The sequence below is a fragment of the Ipomoea nil genome, unplaced genomic scaffold (assembly GCF_001879475.1).
Source record: "Ipomoea nil cultivar Tokyo-kokei standard unplaced genomic scaffold, Asagao_1.1 scaffold0436, whole genome shotgun sequence".
In the NCBI taxonomy this organism is placed as follows: domain Eukaryota; kingdom Viridiplantae; phylum Streptophyta; class Magnoliopsida; order Solanales; family Convolvulaceae; genus Ipomoea; species Ipomoea nil.
Genome location: NW_017616864.1, coordinates 533,022 through 556,633, shown reverse-complemented (window position 1 = coordinate 556,633; position 23,612 = coordinate 533,022). Strand labels below are relative to the sequence as shown.

Genomic DNA, 23,612 nt, shown 5'->3' with positions numbered 1-23,612 from the left:
TATGACTCGACTAGTCTAATAAAATAAAATTGGGGATCTACGATTTATACTATGGCATATCAAAATCTATTACAATTTATTCCTAACAATTTCCCCCCTTTTGATAATGTCATAACCTAAACTCAAACATTGGCTTTAAGTCTTTGGAAAATATTTTCATTTTTGCTCAATTTTATTTTGACAAAGCCAAGATGAGTTTGACAAATATAATTCTAGGGAAAAGGAAAATACTTGTGAATTAATTTAGGCAAGTCCTATACGCATCCTTGATTAAATTTTTTTTTAATCAATTTTTATCTTTTCAAATTTTTGCATGCGTTTAACAATTCTTGTCTTTTAATTCACGAACTAATACATGATAGCCAAAAATAAATCAAAACAGACTTAGATCAGACCATGGGAAATATTTATTCATATTACTTGATAGAGAAAATATTATTATAGCCAAAATCATTCCAAAATATAGATATTCAAAAACATCATATTTTTGAGGAATTTATTTCTGATTACCTTTTGGTTTCTTGACTCCCATGTCAGCTTTCAATATATCCTTGATATGTTCTCTCATCTTGCAGATATCATTTTTGAACTTTTCACATTCAAATCTCTTAGTCACATTTCCAGCCATGTAGTGTCCAAATGCCTCTTTAATATTGGTGCCCGGAAGAGCTCCGGCTTCCCACCAAATTATGCATTCTTCAAAGCTTCTTTGGAGTCCCAAACTTTCACCATTATTGTTGGTATAATCTCTGAGCTCATACCACATCTCGGTTTGCTTCCTTTTTGCTTCTTCTTCCTTATTCTTCTCAGATATCCATTGAGCTTGATCAGCTTTGGGCCATCTTTTCACCATACTTGGCACATTCTCGGATGTCCAAATTTTCTGCGGTGTTAAGGTTCCTTTTGAGCATTCGAACCAATTTCGAGTTTCAGCAACTTTAGATGAGCTTAATCCAAGACTCGGATTTGCAAATTGAGCGAAACCAACTTGGGATTGTTGACCACGTCCTCGGCCTCGGCCTTTTGTTGGTGCGGCGGTCAAAACTGGCTGTTGCGGTTGACTTCCAATGATGAATTCATGTTGTTGTAAAGCTATATGATTGATAATTTCTTCCCCCCCCCCCCTATGGCATTATCAATCAAAAAGCCAAGGGATTTGGAATCTTGTTTTTGATTGGCTTTAACAAGCTTAACTCCATCATGTGTTTTGAGAGAAACATCCTCCAAATCAGATATTTTGTTAGCCATAGAGGATAATTCTACCTCAAGGTGATTTATCCTTGTCTCTTGGTCTTGTATGGCTTTTATTTGTCTCATGTGTCTTTCATTGTTGATCTTCTCGGTAGCTTCTCGTTCATTCTTCATGAGTTGGATTATCTCCAATAATCCTTCGGTGAGATCTCCTTTCAGATGTCTTTCGGCTCTGTCTATCTTTGTTTGCAGAGCATTTTGATGTTCCAATAGCTCCTTCAAATTTGTTCGTGTGTCCTCAAAGTGTTGTAGAGAGAGATGTCCTTGCTCAGTAAGAGTTGTTCCAATCTTTTGACACACAACATCACTTGATTCTGTAACTTTTGTAAATAGTGATGTTAACAAATCATCATCATCTTCTTCTCGGGTTCGGCTTCTACTCATGTTCAGAGAGTGTAGACTTTTGAACAAATTCCTTCGTGGATCACCAAGAACTGGATTTTCAATGAGATGCAAATTTTCTTCTAGTGATTCGGCTTCTTCAAGATGATTTCCAGTTTCTTCTTCGATCACCTCTGTTCTTGAAATAATTTCTGTATTTAAATTGACTTCTTCCAGAGAGTTATTTTGAAGAGACATCACAGAGGTGTTATTGTGCACTGGCGTTTCATATAAGTATTCCCCCCAATTGATGGTCTGATTTCACCATCAATTTGGTCTCTTAATTCATCCCTTGTAGGGTCCATTTTTTGACTTTTGACCATATGACGTGATGAGGAAGTTTGTTCATTTTTGGTCCTTTTTAATGGGGTAGGAAATACGATTTGTTCCAAACACAGCCAACCCAAAATTTTTTATTTATTACTCCTTTAATCAGGAGTACAAAAGAAGATCACAAAGACATTCTCGACAGTACAACCACATCAACTGCGATTAGTAGAACAACATTCATCTTCACTGTTGTCCTCGTCAGTGTGTAGAGGAGATGGGCAGTACCTTGGTCCTGAGTCTTCGCTGTGCATGTTCGAGCTTGAGGGCGAGTACGTTGCATTGAAGAACCTCGTGTAGTCCACGGGGATTCACCGGTGGTGGAGCAGTTTGCAGAACAAGTTCAGGTGGAATTTGTGGTAGATCTTGTTCTACGACCGATGGTGCAACATTTTGAACGGGTGGTGCAAGAGGTTCTTGAGTATGCCTTCAAATCCTGGTGGTGGCATGACCGGTCCAAATGTCAGCTGCTTCAGATAGTGGAGGTACTCGGCGTCGCTCATGTTCAGGATCTCCTGGTAGATGTCCGGCTGGACAACAGGTGAAAACTTCAGAAAAAGGGGATTCAGACCCTTTGGACTTCTCCTGTTCGGCTAAGCCTTGACACTGTGGTGACAGGCTTTTCTTGGCATCTCCTTCTTCATAAATAAAACCTGGTTCTCGTGGTGGTGAGACAGGTGTATATTTATCAAAGCTTTTTTCTTTAGATACGACAAGAGGGTCGTTTGCAGTGTCTCCAACAAGATGTCCTCCAGCCTCAGTCCTTCTGGCTCGCAACTTTTGGAGTCGCACTTGATTCCAGATTCTCTTGGATGTTCTCCTTTGACACCATTGTTCTCCTGCAAAAAAAAAAAATAGACTACTTGCACGGTTGGTGTTTGGGTTGCTATCGCCAATATATAGGCTCGAGAACGTCTGAGGGCTTTAGGGGTTATGGTCGACAGATGGGTTCTGAACAGGTATGATTGACATCCATTAAATTTGGGTGAGTTTCTATTGGTTGAGGAGGACGGTGCTAAGAGAGATTAGACAAGTAACTACTGGAGTTTAAGAGGAGATTTTCTCAGATTTGAGGCATGGGTGACGATCGAGATCTTCGAGAGAGGGGGTGTCGATTAGGATTAATGAGAGGGGATCTGATTTTGTGAGAGGGGGTGAGATTTTTGTGGGATTTAATTTATGGGTGGAAGTTTAAGAGGTATAGGTTTGAAAGGTGAAGAGTTTTAATGGGATTGGATTTTATGGGGTAGAGGTTTAGAAGGTGGAGGTTTCAGATCTCTTCCTTTTTATTCTCAAAAACATGTACACGTTAGATATATCATATAAAATCACATAAATATAATCACACACAAATTTTGTAAATCATATATAATTGCATAATTTCTCACATAATTTCGAAACATTAGCAATTAAATCAAATCCATATATAAACATGTATACATACGGTAAACTCCCAATTAAAATAAACACAGATTTAGAAAATTAGTCAAATTTCAATTAATCACCAAAAATAAACATACACATATACGGTAGTTTCTAAAACACACAAATAATCAAATAATCAAATAAATACTTTAAAAAAATTAGAAACTAGCCAATTATTTTAGATACCAATTAGAATAATAAAAAAACTTAGCAATTATAACACACATATTGGCAATTTTAACATAAGCAAATATTCATAACACACGTATTATGTCATAGCCGTTAAAAAAAAAAACATAGATAAGCAATTAACTCAAATAATCACAGATTTTCGAAAATAATTGCATGGCACATAATTTCACGTTAAATTTCACATGCAATTTTACAAATAGGTATTAAACACATTTAACTTATTCATGCAATTTTCGAACATATATATGAACGTACATATCAAATTAAAACTATTTGACTACAAGTATCAAATTTAAATCGTGAGATTAAGTCCAGTGATACTTAGCTCATTTCAAGCATTCCCAACTCATGCCTTAAGGTAGAAAATCTCGTTTCGCATAAAGGCTTCGTGAGAATATCTGCAACTTGGTTCTCCGTAGGGACATACTCGATTTTTAGATCTTTCTTTTCAACGTGATCCCTTATGAAATGATGTCGTATGTCGATATGTTTGGTTCTTGAGTGAAGCACTGGATTGTGGGTGATAGCGATTGCACTTGTATTGTCACAAAATATGCTAACATCGTCGCAATTCACTCCATAATCCTTCAATTGTTTCTTCATCCACAAAATTTGAGCACAACAACTTCCTGCAGCAATATATTCGGCCTCGGCGGTACTAGTTGCGATGGAATTTTGCTTTTTGCTAAACCAAGAAACAAGCCTTCCTCCCAAGAATTGACACGTTCCGGAGGTGCTTTTTCTGTCTATTTTACAACCTGCAAAATCCGCATCTGAAAAACCAGTTAGCGTAAAATCTGTACCTTTAGGATACCACAATCCAACATTGATTGTGCCCTTCAAGTATCTTATGATTTTCTTTGTTGCGGTGAGGTTGCTTTCTTTTGGATTTGCTTGGAATCTTGCACACACTCCCACAGCATAAGAAATGTCCGGCCTGCTTGCAGTGAGGTATAGTAGTGAACCAATCATTCCTCTATACTTCGTTTGTTCGACATCTTTTCCATCTTCGTCTTTGTCTAGCCTTATTGATGTTCTCATTGGAATTTTGATCGATGATTTTCCATCAAGGCCAAACTTCTTTATCAAGTCGCGGGTGTACTTTGCTTGATTGATGAATATTCCTTCCTTCAATTGTTTGACTTGTAAGCCCAAGAAATAATTCAATTCACCCATCATGCTCATTTCAAATTTATTCTGCATAAGCTTCGAAAATTTCTCACACAAAGAATTGTTAGTGCTTCCAAAAATAATATCATCAACATATATTTGCACTAATAAAATATGATCACCATCTTGAATTCTAAATAAAGTTTTGTCAACAAGGCCTTTGGTGAATCCACAGCTTATCAAGAACATTGGCAAAGTATCATACCAAGCTCGAGGTGCTTGTTTCAACCCATACAATGCCTTTTTAAGTTTGTAGACTTTATCACCTTCGCCTTTTACATCAAAACCTGGGGGTTGTTCGACATAAACTTCTTCTTCGAGTAGTCCATTCAAGAATGCGCTTTTCACGTCCATTTGATAAACGGTGAAATCTTTGTGTGCGGCGTAGGCTAGGAAAATTCTTATAGCTCCGAGTCTGGCTACCGGTGCAAAGGTTTCATCAAAATCTATTCCTTCTTCTTGAGAGTATCCTTTTGCAACGAGCCTTGCTTTATTCCTAACAATCACGCCTTCTTCGTTTGCTTTGTTCCGGAAGACCCATTTAGTTCCTACAACATTGTGGTTCATTGGTCTTGGAACAAGTTCCCAAACGTCATTTCTTTTGAATTGATCAAGTTTCTCTTGCATGGCGTCAATCCAACTTGGATCATTTAGAGCTTCGTCCACTTCTTTTGGGTCAATCTGAGATAAATAACATGTGAACAATGCTTCCATGGTAGATGATATTGTTTTCACGCCATCTCGAACATTTCCGATCACTAATTCTTGTGGGTGATTTTTGAGCCATCTTAAGTCTGGTTTAAAAGGGTGCATGGTGCTGGGTTGATTCACTGGTTGAGAAGAGGTAGCACTGTTTCGAATTTCTGCTTCATTTTCTAGATTTCCAACTTCTCCAGTAATTGCATCCAAGGGCTGATTTGCAATTTCCACTTCAACTGCATCCCTGGGTTGATTTGCAATTTCAATACCAATTGCATCCCGCACTTCATTTCTTACTGGATGAGAGATGGGATTTTCTAGAGAATTAATTTCCAACTCATCCATTCCCTGCAAAATATTTTCTTCACACGTATCATCAGTATCACAAAAATCAATATGACACATGTTACCATTTTGTTCAATATTTTCGCCATTTTCGTCCAGAGCATCAATATTGACGTGTGATTTTTCATCAAATACCACGTGTATGGATTCTTCAACCACCATTGTTCTTTTGTTCAACACTCTGAATGCTTTGCTGGTAGTCGAATATCCTAGAAAAATTCCTTCATCTACACGCTCATCAAAAGCTTTTAGATGCAATTTATCATTAATATGAATAAAGCACTTGCATCCAAAAATATGAAAATAACCAATATTTGGTTTTCTCCTTTTATATAGCTCATATGGCGTCTTGCTATACTGCTTGTGGATCATGCTTCGATTTTGAGTGTAACAGGTAGTGTTTATAGCTTCTGCCCAATATCTTTTCGGGAGACCGGCTGCACTAATCATCACTCGTGCGGCTTCTTTGAGCGTCCGGTTTCTTCTTTCGGCAACACCGTTTTGTTGCGGTGTTCTTGCGGCAGATAATTGATGAGAAATTCCATGTGAATTGCAAAAAGCTTGTATAACTCCATTCACGAACTCAGTTCCACGATCCGTTCGGATTTTTGATATTTGCAATTCTTTCTCATTTTGTAGTTGCTTCAACAGCTTCGGCAACACTTGTTCAACTTCATTTTTCTTCTTGAGAAACACGGTCCAAGTGTACCTGGAAAAATCATCAACAACAACAAGAGTATATTTTGTTGGAAAAATAGCATTAAAATGATATTTTGAGTGATTATTTTGTGGTACAAATATATGTGGGATCCACTTCCGATTTGGGTCGGGTCAAGGTGGATTCGGGTTCTTCGTAGTGAGACGAAGAATTTGATATAATGTACGCTCAAAATGGGTAATAGGTGAATGAGAAATTGATTCTCAAAGTGAACCTATTTGAGAGAAGTCAAATTAAGCTTAGAAAGCTTAAAGCTTAAAATTAAGCTTAATTAAGCTTAATTAGTGTGACAACATGAGTTGTCAAGCTTGTGATTAAGCTTTGGAAAGCTTAAAATAGTGAAATAGGAATTGGGACGAAAGTTTGCATGGACGAAAGATGCTACATGTAATTAAGCAAGTTTAATTAGTGAATTAAGCTCCTTTCGTGTGAGCTATCTTTCGTGCTGCACGAGTCAATGCTATGTGCATTGATTCGTGCCACACCGTTTCGGTACTTTGCGGACCATTCGGGTGTGGTTTTCGGTCCCAATTCGTTAACCTTTCGGGTTTGTACGGACTTCTCGGTCACTCAGATATTTGAAACGGGTCGTTATGGTCGGTATGAATTAATCGGATATTAAGTTCGTGACCGTTGATATTATTTCGATAATAAGTACGACCGTTTCAAACGTTATAATTCAATTTTTAAATTGAATTTATGTTGGTTAATGTGTCATAATAATGCTATTAAGTACCAACCTCCTATATAAGAGTGTAGTGGGAGTAGAGGCTTTTGACCTGCATAGTGAGAGGCAACGTGAGGGAAAAGCTAGAGAGAACAACACACACAACATAGAAAATTCTGTTTTTCCCAGCTCCAAAATTCTGCTCCTACTCCATTCTTGAAGCTGTGTTTTGCCCGTGCTCTTGTTCGCCGGGTTCGTTCGTTTGGGTGCTCAAACGTCGAACCGTTGTACGTTTTATCCTGGGAAACCTAGGCCACAACGCTCCTAGCACTTTTGGGAGGTGGCAAATAAGGTTTTAAGGAAAGACAGGCACTTTGCCTAACTCGTACTTTCTTTCTTCTTCTTTCTTGTTTTGGATTATGCTCTAAGCAAAAATCCGTTCTTTCTTGTTGTTTGGGAATTATAATCTAAGGATTATATTTTCTTTTTGGTTGATATATATTGGTATATCTTTTTCGTAGATATACATGTATATATAACCGTTGGGTCCGTTTTATATATATTTGTGTGTATATATATATTTCGTACATATATCCAATAATATTTTATATATATATCGTGTGTATATATATATAAATATTATTTTACGGATATTAAATCGATTGTTGTTGATTATCTCCAACATATTTCTTACCACTTACACTTATTGGATCAACCGGTCCAAATAAGTTCATGTGTAGCAAGCTTAGCGGTCTTGATGTTGATTCATGCGTCTTAGACTTGAATGATTATTTGATTTGCTTTCCGCGTTGGCATGCATCACACACTTGGTCCTTTTTGAAGATAATACTTGGTAGTCCTTCAACTAGATTTTTCTTTGCAAGCTGATTGATAGTCTTGAAGTTTAAATGGTTGAGCTTTTTGTGCCATTCCCAATTTGCTTCATTCGAATTTCTAGCCATTAAGCATACGGAATCTTTGCTTGTGCTCCAATCAACAACATACATGTTCTTTCGCCTTTTTCCAGTGAGCACAACTTCATTTGAGAGCTCATTTTTTATTAGGCAATTATCTTTGGAAAATTCCACAAGATAGCCTTTATCACAAAATTGACTAGTGCTCAACAAATTGAATTTTAGGCCTTCAACAAATGAAACATCTTCGATCTTTAAACCATTTCTTTCAATTGTACCAACTCCTTTTGTAGTTCCATAATTTTGATTTCCTCAAAATATAACTTTTGGTCCATCGATTTTCTTGAAATTCACTAGACAAGATTTATTTCTAGTCATGTGGCTTGAACAACCACTGTCGATGTACCAAACATCCTACAAAAAAAAATTAGTTGGTTTTAGGTACCCATACTTGCTTGGGTCCTTTGCTGTTAGTAATTTTTGGTAACCAAACCCACCTAGATCCTATTGAATTAAGATAAGGCAGTTTGTAACCATTTGAAACACGATAATCATAATTAACTTTTGAAAACATTTTTGGCGCCGGATTTTGAAAAACATTTTTAAACTTAGGCTCCTGGGAAGAAGATTGTTGCTTTCGTTTATAAGAAGCATTAAAACAAGATTTACACAACCAATCCTTTTGAGTGGAATAAAATCTTCCATCTCTATTTCTAGAAAAGCTTCCCTCTTTCCTAAAAATTCTTTTTGCACTTGACTCTTTGGCATATCTTTGCTTGAAGAATTTTTGTTGCTTTGCCATGTTATTGAACTGTTTCGGCCTTTCAACATTCAACTTTGCTTTTGTTTGATAGCCAAGTCCTTGTCTCATCGTGCTACACTGACTTTTAACAAATTTTACCACTTGCACTATATTGGTTAAAGGAGTAGTAGAATTAGTCAGTTTCGGAGGGGTTTGAGAACATGTGGAGTCATAACCGATTCCGGTTCTATCTCCTGATGGCTTTTGCATGTTTACCATTTTATCCATAATTTTGGACGAATTAGTAAACGTAGCAATGGTAGCCCGAAGGTTATGTTCTCTAACCTCTCTTGATTTGCACTCTTCTTGAAGTTGAATATTTTCACTCTTCAAGTTACTCACTTCAAGTAAAGCATCTTGCAATTTTTTATTCATCTCTTCTTTTTCAAGAATTAGAATATTATTGCGCTCCTTGAGTTGAGGATGAGTGAGCATAATCTCTTGACAATCTCGCATTAGACTGCCAATAGATTCACGAGAAAAAGAGGAATTAACAGAATTGAAAGAATTAGATGTTACCTCTTCTTCCTCTGCTCCAAGAGCCATAAAGCACTCTTCACTTGAACTCAACTCAATTGATTTGCATATTAGAGCCGTGTCATCTTCCGAACTTGAGCTTTCATCACTTGATGACAATCCATTCGACTCATCATTTTCATTTGGTTCGTTACTCACGAGAGCTTTTCTTTTGTCGCGTTTGAACCTTTGATCTTTGCTTTCGGATTTATTCGGTGTAGATTCAACATTTATGCCTTGATACTTGCTAACGATCGGATACGGACAATTTATTTTGAAATGTCCGAGTTTGCGGCAATTGTAGCATAAATTGTTGTTTTCTTCGACTTTCTCTTATTGTGTCGTGCGAGAGACATATTTTCCACGAGCAGAATTTTTGTTGTCTCCTTTTCGCATGAACCTTTTGAATTTTCTAACAAAAAGAGCAAATTTTTTGTCAGTTATAAAATCAATATTATCTACTGACCTGGAGGTTGATGGTTGTTCAGCCATTAGAGCTGGATTTCGAATTTCATGAACATCATCATCTTTGGCCTTCATCTCGAACTCATATGCTTTAAGATCACTAAATAATTTGTCGATTGACAATATTCTTAGATCTCGGTGATCTCGCATAGCCATAACCTTCATATCCCATGTAGATGGTAAGCCTCGTAGAACTTTGAGATTAATTTCCTTTTGGCTAATATTTTTGCCAAGGTCATTAATTTCTCCAAGGATTTTGATCATTCGAGCTTCCATATCAACAATGGATTCATTTGAGAGCATTTTGAAGTCCTCAAACTTCTTCATAGCAATAGTGAGCTTGTTATCTTTTTCTTGTTCATCTCCTTCTCCGATCTTGATGAGAGTATCTGAAATTTCTTTTGCACTTGTACATTTTCGCACTTTTGGGAATATTGTATCATCAATGGCTTTGAACAGAATATCTTTGGCAATGTTGTCAAGATTGTTCCTCTTTCTATCATCCGATGTCCATTTCGGTTTTGGCTTAGGTACGAATTGTTGAGCATCCGGAGATAGAAGAAAAGCCGTATTTACTTTCAATATTTCGATCGGGCCAGTGGAAACAACTTCCCACATTTCATCGTGTAAAGCTGATAGATGAACCTGCATACGAACTTTCCAATCATCAAATTTATCAAGCGAGAATAATAGATTTTGAGCTAAATCTTTATTCATCTTCTCGGTGGATACGAGAGACAAATAATCCAATTAACACAGACTGGGTAAGATGGATCTGCCTAGCAGTCAGAAATAAGGTTGACCCAAAGAGACAACTAGCTTTGAAACAAATTTGACTCAAATAGGCTACAGGCTCTAATACCAATTGTTGGTATTAGTTCGAAAGAGATTGACTCAGATAGGCAGCCGGCTCTGATACCAATTGTTGGTCCCAAAAGAGGTAAGGTGAAAGTCTAGAGAGGGGGGGGGGGTGAATAGACTTTCAAACTTTTTAGCACAATATAACAATTGGTAAGCCAGAGATAAACCAAAACTCTTAACTAGACTGTTAGAGAATGGTGCACAGCGGAAATTAATAAACGATACGGTGTGTGTGTGTAGATTGTGTCAAGATTATTCTCGTGAGAAGCAAGCAAGAGCTGTAAGTAAAGAAAGAAGTAAAGAACACAAGGCAATTTATAGTGGTTCGAGAGGTGATGTAATCCTCCTACTCCACTTGCTCTTTTCTCCAAGAGCCAATTCACTATATCCACCACTTCTTGGTTCCAAGATACAATGAATTTCCGTGATCTAGTGCTTTGATCACTAAGCCCACACTAATCACGCCCAGTGCCTCCAACACTGCTGCTTCGGGTTTCACGACGCCGCGTTACTTTCCCAGGATTTCACGACTCCGTGTTACTTTCCCCCCGTCTTCTACGATCCGGTAGAAACGTATCTTCCGTGATCTAGTGCTTTGATCGTGATCTAGTGCTTTGATCACAAAGCCCGCACTAATCACGCCCAATGTCCTCCGACACTGCTGCTTCGGATCTCACAACTCCGTGTGACAATCCAGGATTTCACAACTCCGTGTTACTTTCCTCCTTTCCCTTGTTTTGCTCTAAAACAAGTTTTGCCTTGATTCCAACTTTGAGACTCTGTAGATGATCTTCAATGGTGCGCTGAGTCTCTTGAAGTTGATGAAGATTTTAACACTCTTGGATATTTCTTTTCTAAGCTCTGTATCACTCTGAGTGTTTATCTCATAAAGAATATATCAATTTAAGCTCCTGAGATGGAAAGCTTTCTTTGAATTTTGTATGCTCTGTTTAGCTTTGTATTCTTGCTTCTTGCTATTTGCTTCTGCTTTCCTCAGCTTCAATCTTCATCTATTTATAGCTGGTAATGAGAATATTTCCGTTGGAGAGAAACGTTCTCATTTTTGAATTTCTCTTAGCTGTATAGCCTTTTGTCATAAGATAAGATAACGTTGCAGATATGTCAGAGATTTCAAGTTGAGCTTGAGGTTTTAGCAAAAATGGCGTCCCAAGAATCTCCATCTGGTGTAGATCACGCCTCTTGGGATATTTATCTTCAAAATATAATCTCCAATATAATCCCTTACTAGTTAGACTAGTATTTTTGCTTCTGCAACTTCTTCTCATATTTTCCTCTGTTATTCATGTCTGGGTCTGTATACTGCTTCCAGACTTCATCTCTTCAATTGACTTGGGAAATCTCTTCCCTTGTGAAAATTCATCCCTTGCTATTTTAGGAAATGAAATATCTATCCCTTGCTAGATTTGTCAATTGAAATCTCATCCCTTACTTGATTTGGACTTGCAATCTCATCCCTTGCAATTTATATCTCCAATTGAATTGAGACCCTTGTAAATCTCATCCCTTCAAATTGAAATTGCTTTTTTTGAGATATCAATTTGAACTTCAATTTTGAACTTCAACCCTTCAGATGAAATTGCATCCCTATGTCAATTTCGGGATACCAATTTGAGAAACTTCATCCCTTCACTTGTAAGCTTCATCCCTTAGTCAATTTGGAAATCTCATCCTCTTTGACTTTGCAAATTGCTTCCAGCCCTTTGGAAGACTTTGCAAATTGCTTCCAGCCCTTTGGAAATCTCATCCTCTTTGACTTTGCAAATTGCTTCCCTGGAAATCATCCTCTTTGACTTTGCAAATTTCTTCCCTGGAAATCATCCTCTTTGACTTTGCAAATTTCTTCCCTGGAAATCTCCTTAGAAACTTCATCCCTTCACTTGTAAACTTCATCCCTTAGTCAATTTGGAAATAATTGCTTCCCTGGAAATCTCATCCTCTTTGACTTTGCAAATTGCTTTCTCATCCTCTTTGAAATCTCATCCCATAGTCAAATCCCTTCACTTGTAAACTTCATCCCTTAGTCAATTTGGAAATAATTGCTTCCCTGGAAATCTCATCCTCTTTGACTTTGCAAATTGCTTTCTCATCCTCTTTGAAATCTCATCCCATAGTCAAATTGGAAATCTATCTCATCCCATTGACTTAGCAAACTGCATCCCTTCGGCCAAACCATCGCCTCATACTTTAACTGATGGAATTAAACTTGGCTTCTTTAAAATATGTGGGATGTGAGATTTAAACCTGTGACCTTGCATATAATATTTCAAGCTTCTACTAACTCGTCCGTACAACCTTTTGGTTATCTTCTTGTTTCACTTGGTGTACTCCTTTCTTTCCATAGATGCTTGATCTTCAAGATAGCTTCATGCAAACTTTAAGTCACGTTCTTTCTTCTTCGGGATTTCTTGAGGGATTTCTTCTTGAATATCATACGCATACATCTTCCTTTTTTGTTTGTCATTTTCTCTAGGCAAATTCTTGATTTTTGGCTTTATCTCTTCTTCATCCATTTCCTCAACTAATGAATTTATTTTTCCCTTTCTTGGTCTATGACTCGACTAGTCTAATAAAATAAAATTGGGGATCTATGATTTACAATATGGCATATCAAAATCTATTACAATTTATTCCTAACAAATTGGTCCAGTTGTTATGACGTCCCACATTTCGTCATGTATGGAGCAAAGGAGTGCCTGCATTCTTATCTTCCAGTCATCAAATTTAGCAAGACTAAAAACAAGCTACTTAGAGCGATTAGCATGATCTTTTTCCATTTTACAAAAATTCATGCAGAGCTGAAAAATATGCAGTTTTTCAGAATTTTGATATGGGATCTACCAGGCAGTTAAAAGCAAAGCCTTTACTGTTCAAGGTATTTGGCTCTGATACCACTTGTTGGTCCCGATAGAGTGTAGTGAGAGTCTAGAGGGGGGGGGGGTGAATAGACTCTTTCGTGTTTTTGCCCTAAAAACGCCTTTCGGTGTTTTGGCGCAGCGGATATGTCAGATTCGATTATTTGCTTTGCACGAGTTTACGTTTAAAAGAGAACTTTCGGTAATGATGATAAGGTTAATATGATGCAGAAATGAAATGCATAAGTAAAGAGATAAAGAGACAAGAGTTTTTATAGTGGTTCGGCTAACGTTGCCTACTCCACTCTTCTTCCACAACTTATGGAAGGATTGCACTATCACTCGTTAGTACAATTACACAAAGACTTCCTTGATCACTAAGCCGGACAGCCTTCGTAGGTTTTTCAACTCCTCGAGTTTACTCCGCCTCTATCAACTTCTTCTTCAGAGTTGAGGTTGGTAGAAAATGATTTCTGATTTCTCCAACTTGATGAAGTCTTGATTATATGAGATGGTTTCTTCGTGCAAGTGGCAAGACTTCCTTAAGGTGATAGATGATGATCAATGAACTTCTTCAAATATCTTAGCACCTTAACACTGGTTCACAAAAGCTTGAGAGAACTGAGAGCGTTTAAGAGCTTTTGCAAGTAAATAGATCGAGTGAAAGTTGAACCAGCACCTTCTTAGTTGATGAAGGTAGGTTTATATAGGTGATGAAAATTCATCCGTTGGAGGGAGATGAAATTTTCGAACCTTTTAGCCAGTGGATAAGGACCGGGGAGCTCCATGCATTAAATGCTCCATTAATGAGGTTGTACCATGTAGCCGTTGAAGGTGTGGGAAGCATTAGGGTTTTGTCCTTTAGCTCCAGGAAATGGCACATCTTCATTTAATGCTCCTTGGTAAACGTGTCCCCGTTAGATGAGATCCTTATGTTCCTAGGATGTTGTCAAATCAGACAGATGAAACATTATTCTCGTTGTTGAGGAGAAAGAATGCTTGAAGAGAATCGTCTTTAATAAATATGTCCTTTCGAGGTAGTTGACAACTCCTCATAAATTCTTGTTGCTGTTCATCTTGCCTCGTGTCTTCTTTCGTCTTGGAGACCCTAACAACTAGACATAACTCATTTTCGTGTGTATGTCTAACTTAACACGAATTACATGGGAGTTATGGCAACTCTCGTCTAGAACGAAAGTAGCGATCAAAAAAGCTAACAGTTAGGGGTCTACTTTCTACATTACATTGGTATCATCAAAATCCTAATACAATGTTCCTAACAGTTGGCCTTCAATGAAAATCCCAAGTTCGCTTAGGTTTGGAACCATTCCGAAGTTTGGTTTTTCGTTGGAGCTAGCAACTTTCAACCAATGAAGAGTTTGTAGATCTTTTTTGACTAAGCAAGGGAGATACTGTGAACATCTCTTGTCAACATGCAAATACCTCAATTGTGGCATATCCAAAATATCACATGGCAGTTTCAAAGGACATTTTTCCATCCATGAAGTAACTGTGAGAGTTACCAAATTCTTAAGCTTGAAAATTTGAAACTCGTATTTAAAGTATCTCAAATGAACCAAGTCTATTATTTCACGAGGCATGCCTTGTGATCATTTAACTAATGATAAATCCAATACTTTTAGCAATTTCAAACATGGGTATACCAACCTGCATTTTGAATAGTATACATCTTTACCAAAGCAAAGAACATGATGGATTTCTTCAAGACCACAATTCCCATAACTCGCTCGAGTGATTGGCCAATGAATTGTTTGACAGTTTAACCAATGGCTAGCCTTTGGAGCATGGTTGTCATTGATAATGCACAATGAATTCCCATCAATCGCTTCTCTAACACAAACCTCGTGCACTCAATCATGAATGTTACATGATTTAACTTTGTCGTCAATACTTAGGTCTTTAATTTGAACTAGACTTGTATTGATGAGATCATGCAAGTAACTCTCTCCCACTTCTTCCAAACTCATATTGTTATGTGGCTTTATAAATCGCTCTGCAACCCATAAGTTGATTGATTTCTTAACAAGAATGTCACAGTCTTCTGGAAACACACCAAAATAATTAAAGCAAGCCTTCAAATGACTAGGTAAGTACTTGTAGCTTAATGAAACTATTTCTGAAATTCTTTTGTTATTATCACCATAACTACCAACTCCATCCAAACTTCGGGAACATCTCTCCATATTTCTAGAGACCCTTTTTTCTGTCGCCAAAAGTCCGGAAATTAAAACAACGTAACTACTAGGGGTAATCCACTAGAACCAAGAACAATACGTTCCAAAATTGGCCAATATTCAGAAAACATTGGCTTTGCCCATACACTTTCCACGAGAATAATTCCATACGTTCTGAAAAAGTTAGATACTTCACTTTGGTTGGGATTCATACTTAAGTATTCAGACACCTCTTTGAACCAAGTAGTTACTAAGATTCGACTTCCATTAAAATTCTCTGGAAAATATCCTTTGATAGCTTCCCATGCGGAAGTGGTCCATATATCATCCAAGAAAATTAAATACATCTTGCTCATCAAACTTGTGCATAATTGCTCAGCTATTTGAGCATCGTCTATATTGTAGATTTCACTTGTTATTGGCGAAATACAATGTAATAGAGCAATGAGAATCTCTTTGAGGTTAGGAACCTGAGACAAAACTACCCACAATCGAATGTAAAAGCTAGCAATAGTAATTGGATGTCCATAGACTCTTTTGGCTAATGTAATTTTTCCTATGCCTCCTTCCCCAACGAGTGGAATAACTTGAAGTTTCAGCACAGGGTTTTCAACATATTTCTGAAACTTGCACTATTAAGGGTAAATTGTTTCATTTTAAGTGATTTTTATTTTAAATTACATCTGATCCGTTGAAATTTTTGGATGGATAGTTCTTATTAGTTTATATTTCTCTCATGGGCACCCGCTCTCACTAGAGTGTTTCTCTATATATATTTAATCAAATAAGAACAAGTTTATATGAAAAAATTAAGAATCAATCTCAACATTACATCTAGAAAAATTTTATAAAAAATTATTAATAGTCGAAATGGCATGGCCGAGCTATGTAATTGACAGTTTGACACCACTCAAATTTTTTTATTTATCAAAGAAATGGTCAAAGCAACCAAAAGTCATTTGTAATATTTAATTGGTCTATAAAATTTTAGCATGGTTGGCGTGAGTATTATTATATGTAGCATTCCTTATTGCATGTTCTATTATGAATAGACAATGTTAGAATAAATTAAAATGCATATGCATGATCTCTGTCACCATTTCCAACTTGCCAATTATATTTGTACACTTTGATAACTATTTAATTGAGAAAACGATAATTTTGACCCTAAAATTATGGGGATATAGTCTTCTTTTTCCATCAATAATAATAACATGCATACCTTAGGTTGATGAAGATGGAGATGGAATTATTAGTGAATTGGGTAATATGAGATGGTCTAAGTTGTTAGAATTTGTGAAGTAGACCAGAGAAAGGGTATGTCAACTTGAACTACTCTCAGGTGTTTCTAAATTGAAACTCATATCAGATGAGATGAGATGTGATAAGAGTTATTGAGCATAGAGGAACTACTGCAGCCCAAACAGTCAATACCAACCACCGGAGTTCGATCATGTGACATTCCTTCAAGGGAAATCAAAGATCCATCTGAGCACAAGGTGCTTGGCTATGCCACTTTTAATTAATGTAACAACCACCTTTAAACATTTAATAGTCCTTGAGAAAACAAAATTCAACATTATTATTTAAGTTCAATTTTTTAACATTCAAGTTATTGACTATTCTCTTATAACACTCAGGACTTTCAAATAAGGTAATATGGATTACGATAAGTACTCAACTCTAAAAGAAGAGTTCAAGAATGGATCGAGTATAAGTACCGTTCAAAGTCCATAAGTGCGATTATTCAACATTTCATTCTCACATTTCTCTGCAAGCTAACTTCATTATATTATAGATTGTCTTGCTTTGGTTAATCATTTTTTAATCGAAATAATTCGATTTGATTAATGATTAAAAGTTTTATAGAATTTTGATTAACAGTTAATTTGGTTCGAAAATATCAGTTAACCAAAATTATATATATGTTCTTCGGTTAAGTATTATTTATACTTACACTTTTTAAATTATGCTTTTATATTTGTATGTAGTGTTGTTATTGTATATTTTCTTATAGATTTATTATTATAGATATTGATGTAATTAGTAATGTTAATTTTTATTTATAATTCTAAAGATTTAAAAATTTAGCTAAAAAATTTCTGTTAATTGGTTAATCGAAAAAAACTCCGATTTAGTTAATTTGCAAATAAAAATTTAACTAAAAAACTCTGGTCCTACATGAATGCAGGTTTCATTGGAATTGGCACCAAAAAGCATTTGTATATGTTGTAAAAGAATAGTGAATTGAACAGTGGACTGTTACAACTTAGCCATTGGAGCAGAAAAAACATCATAACACACACAGAGCTGAAATTATTTTGTTCAAATCAAATGTGAAAATTTGTATAAGAGCAGCACAAAGTGATGTTGAACATGACGTTGTAACACAAACGATCTGTAACGCAGTTCGGGCAAACAACCCTAATCTGCGAGACACTTCTCAATTTGAGAACTTGTCTAAATCCACTAAAAGCTCAATATTTAAAGTACACTGTTTGGAATCTGAGATTACACAATAGAATGATCTTTCCTACCAAACTATTGAAACCTAAACACATTTACTACTTTCTAGGGGAATTTAGTATCCTATTCTCAAAGACTCTCGTACCTCACAAGATTAATGTTGAATGCTTAAATTCTACAATAAAGGACAACCCCTATTTATAGTAACTATTCCTAACAGATTCGTGAATAACAAAGCTATTCCTAATCAAACTAGAACTAGAAAAACTTCAATAACAATTCCCTTTAGAACTAGTATTAATAACTACTCTTCTAGGCTTGGTATTCCTTCATTGAGTTGGAATTCTCTTTGCACATAACTTTGACAAAACACTTTGAGTCAACAATATGAAACCAAAAAAATACTTTCTGTTTATTTTCTCCCAACCAAAGGCACAGATCAACATCATCAACTCATGAAAGGCAATAGACCGGAGAACTTATTCAGCAATAAACTTCAGCCATTAACTTACAAGCTGAAACATAAAGTAAAGTTCGAATTCAATTGCAACACATCAAAATAACCTTTCCTCAGTCACTGCACTTTCTTCGTCAATGCATTCACCCGAATAACTTCTTCAAATATGTCATCACACTGTTATCAGCTTTCAACATTTCTTCATTAGAGCTTTCAACACTTTCTTGTTCAGAGCTTTCAACACTTTCTTCTACATAGCTTTTAGTAATAGGCAATTCAACCTTGACAAGAAATTGAAAATGAGTAAAAAAAAACAAATAATTAATTAATACATGGAATTAGAATGCAGAAAACTAATATTTTGAAATAATGAGCAAGAATTAGAGAGAAACCTTAGTTCCAACTTTACGAACACGAAGTGGACAATCTGTCTTTCCCTTTAATGTTTTGCTTTTTGCAGAAGAAATATGCATTGCAGAAGTCACAAGAGAAGAATAACAACATTCTAATACAATTAAATTCAGTGTACCAATTTTTGCAAAATTAGTTGGAATTTGTTTCAATTCCCAACAATATCTTAAAACAAGGCGCTCCAAAACTGGGAAATGATTAGAACTTGCATTCCAATGTTCGAGATTTGAATATGAAATAAGAAGTGCCTTTAATTTCCGAAAGCCTTGCTTCGATGGTTCCCACGTTGGGCCACAAAAGGCGAAATCTTTTAGTTTAAGCACCTCAAGGCGTGGCAACTTGCTAATTGTGTCCATCTCCTTCCATGGAAGATAAGTATAACGAAGTGTTAACTTCTTAAGGTTTGGTCGAAAACCTGTTGGTAGATAAAAACCCTCAACTCTTCCTACTTCAAACTTCAACTTCTCAAGTTGATGTAAATACACAAGGCTCCCTAGATAGCTAGGCGCCAGTTGGCCTTCAATGAAAATCCCAAGTTCCCTTATGTTTGGAACCATTCCAAAGTTTGGATTTTCATCAGAGCTAGCAACTTTCAACCAATAGAGAGTTTGTAGATCTTTTTTGACTAAGCAAGGGAGATACTGTGAACATCTCTTGTCAACATGCAAATGCCTCAATTGTGGCAAATCCAAAATATCACATGGCAGTTGCAAAGGACATTTTTCCATCCATGAAGTAACTATGAGAGTTACTAAATTCTTAAGCTTGAAAAATTGAAACTTGTAAAGAGAACCAATGGTACTTAAAGCCAAGTATCTCAAATGAACCAAGTCTGTTATTTCACGAGGCATGCCTTGTGTGCATTTAACTAATGATAAATCCAATACTCTTAGCAATTTCAAACATGGGTATACTAACCTGCATTTTGAATGGTTTACATCTTTACCAAAGCAAAGAACAGAATGGATTTCATTAGGACCGCAATTCCCAAAACTCGCTCGAGTGATTGGCCAGTGACTTGTTTGACAACTTAACCAACGACAAGCTTTTGGAGCATGATTGTCATTGATAATGCACAAATCGTTCCACTTTATTGCTTCTCTCACACAAACCTCGTGCACTCGATCATGAATGCTACATGATTTAAGTTTGCCGTCAATACTTAGCTCATTACTTTGAATAAGACTTCTATTAATGAGATCATGCAAGTAACTCTCTCCCACTTCTTCCAAACTCAAATTGTTATGTGGCTTTATAAATCCCTCAGCAACCCATAAGTTGATTAATTTCTTAACAGGAATGTCACTGTCTTCTGGAAACACACAAAAATAATGAAAGCAAGCCTTCAAATGACTTGGTAAGTACTTGTAGCTTAATAAAACTATTTTTGAAATTATTCTGGTATTTTGATACCTACAAACTACTCCATCCAAAGTTTCCGCAACATCTCTCCATATTTCTAGAGACCCTTTTGTTGTCGCCAAAAGTCCGGAAGCTAAAACAATTACTAGGGGTAATCCACCACAACGAACAACAATGTGTTGCGCAATTGACACATATTTTCTGTGAATATATTGGCTTTGCGCAAACACTTTCCTTAAAAATAATTCCCAACGATCCGGAAAAGTTTGATACTTCACTTGGTAGGGATTCGTACTTAAATTTTCAGACACCTCTCTAAACCGAGTAGTTACTAAGATTCGGCTTCCGTTAAAATTCTCTGGAAGATATCCTTGGATGGCATCCCATGCAGAGGTGGTCCATATATCATCCAAGCAAATTAAATACTTCTGGCCCATCCAACTTCTGCTTAATTTCTCAGCTATCTGAGCCTCATCTATGTTGTAGATTTCACTAGTGATTGGTGAAATACAATGTAATAGACCAATAAGCATCTCTTTGAGGTTATGAACTTTAGACACAACTACCCATGCTCGAATGTGAAAGCTAGCAATAGTAATTGGATGTCCATAGACTCTTTTGGCTAATGTAGTTTTTCCAATGCCTCCTTCCCCAACGAGTGGGATAACTTGCAGTTTCAGCACTACATTTTCAACATATCTCCGAAACTTGTCATTGTTATTATTCCTCAAAATGGTGAAAACTGATCTCATGATGTATGTATAACAGAGCCGGTTAACTATCTTCTCTATATCACTGTCAAATCCTACAATCACTTCATTCTCAGTCTTTAAAGCATTTTGGTAGGTATCCCAAATTGTGATGTTCTGTTCCTCAGCCTCTAAAGCAGCTCTTCTTTTATCCTCCAGGATCCGGTCTTTAACTTCCTCAATATCTCTTACTATTCTTTTCAAGCGATGATGAATATCTTCACAAGGCTTAACTGTAACATTCCCTTCCCAGTAATCTCCCGAATATAATAGTCTCTTACTATACTTTTCATATATTCTAGCAACTTCATATTGGACATTTGTATACAGTCTCCGAGCCCTGGTGTCCCCGTCATTCATTTTCGTCTTACATTCCACCGAAAAGGCTTGCAGGAAATGGAGATTGTAAGATAGCAACTCAATGGTTTCACACAGTGGCACAATCATTAATCCTCCAGCATACAAAATTGAAAGTAGTTTGGGCTCCATAAGGTCTTGCTCTGCAGCCTCTACTATTTTGATTAGAGTGGTTACAGCATCAAAATCCATTGAATGAACTTCTCTAAAGTGTTTCTGGAACTCATATCAGACTTATTAGTCTCAATTTCGTACTTTACTGACAAAGAAATTAAATGGAATGCTTATAACACTAGCTGGAATTAAAAAGGTATTATTTTACACCATTAAAGTTTAAAGTAAATATTAAATAAATATTATCGGCGGTTTTAGAAAACCGCCGCTAAATCCGACACACTATTTAGTTACGGTTGAATAACACAGAAAACACAATCGTGACAGTTTGTAACTGCCGCTAAATGCCATATTTGGTGTAGTGGGTGGCCTGGTGCATGCAATGCAAGATGGGTTAAAACCATTAATTGCATCTTCCAGTTTCTAAACTTCATGTGATTCGACAAAATATGGAACCATTAGAAGTTTTTAATTTGTTTGTACACTGAGGGGCTATTATATTTAAATTCTAAAGGCATATATATTGCATATAAATCTGCTATATATTAATTGTTTGTATGAAATTTTTTTAAATCTATTATATTACAAATGAAAATAAAATGATTTTTACAGCTCTTACCATTTTACCAATATATGTAATCTCACCGATCTCCCAAACAGAGCCCAAGACTTCATGAATACATACATATATATGGGTTTCGTGCGGTTGACCTTTTCTGGTGCGGTTGCTAAGGTGCGTGGTAGGTTTTCATTATTAAGGTGCATGGTTTTTCTTTTAATATACCTGATTTGTATGCTTAAGGTGCGTCAGTGCGTTGTTTGTGTTCTTAAGGTTCGTCGGCCTAAAGCTTTAGGTGCGCGTGGTTTGTGTTCTTAAGGTGCTTTGTTTGTGTTTTAAGGTGCGTGGTTTGTGTTCATTTTAATACTTAAAATGCCTCAACATCACAATCGCACAGAATGCCATCCCCGCACCTGAACCCTTCCCTATATATATGATAGCAGAAAAGGAATTGAGTGATGTTGGAGAAAGTATGAAACATATATGCATACCTCAATTAGGTTGATGAAGATGGATCGGAGATGGAGTTTGGCCGGGTAATATGAGATGAGATAGAGATGGTCTGATCGAGTTATGGAGTAGACCAGAGAAAATAATTGAACTAATCTCAGAAAATAATGGAAACTTAATTGAACTAAACTCAGCTGTTTCTGAATTGAGCGAGCAAAGATTGAGGATGAGAGTTGAGAGAGAAGAGAGATTTGATCTTATCTGATGAATTATTAATGCTGGAAATTAAGGTCTACACTCTACACCCAACCACCAACTCAAAAGTCAACTGATGGTATGATTGGTATCTTTGGATTTTTTAAAATAAAATTTAAATTTCAAGGAAGATTCCATGTTCACTTGATTGATGAGAAATTTAAGAAGTTGAAAAAAAAAAAAGGTTTAAGGGATACTGCTTAAATAAGATACTGAAATACACCTGAATGGCTGAATATGAGATTGAATTATCTCACTTAAAAAACTACAGTATAATTGAATTTTTGAACATTTGTATTCCGTGACAACTATTTAGGTATTACCTGGCTGGCACAAACAAGATTAGTCTGAGCGTATAGATTCACAAAACGAAATGAAAACGATCCACGGGAAATGAATTGAAGCAACTGGCAAGAGACTTTTTCTGTTGTTTTTCTTCCTCAAAAGCAGAATGCAAGGTTTCCCCAATCACAAAACAAACTAAACAAATTCCACTGTCACTTTTATTATTTGGTAATTCAACCTAGAGAAGAACATAGTAGTTTACAATGAGATCAAGAAATGAAAATAATATTAATCCATGGAATTAGAAGCCACAAGACTAACAATTCCAAATTGTGAATGAGAATTA

General features: G+C 36.3%; 2 protein-coding genes across 3 annotated transcripts in view; both read right to left on the bottom strand.

Moving 5' to 3' along the window:
- Positions 1-20,233, bottom strand: part of LOC109172859 (putative late blight resistance protein homolog R1C-3) — a 67,855-nt gene extending 47,622 nt beyond the window's left edge. Inside the window, exons 1-2 of one of the 2 annotated variants that reach the window (XM_019322104.1) lie at positions 19,117-20,233; positions 18,720-19,005 (exon numbers count right to left, since the gene is read on the bottom strand). In XM_019322104.1, coding sequence (XP_019177649.1) covers positions 18,868-19,005; positions 19,117-19,986 — 1,008 coding nt within the window. In that variant the 5' untranslated portion in view covers positions 19,987-20,233 and the 3' untranslated portion in view covers positions 18,720-18,867. Of the gene's footprint in view, positions 1-18,719; positions 19,006-19,116 lie in introns of those variants that run through there. The other variant, XM_019322103.1, reaches the window with a different exon arrangement.
- Positions 1-23,612, bottom strand: part of LOC109172849 (putative late blight resistance protein homolog R1B-14) — a 361,300-nt gene that overhangs the window by 39,681 nt on the left and 298,007 nt on the right. The window lies entirely within an intron of this gene.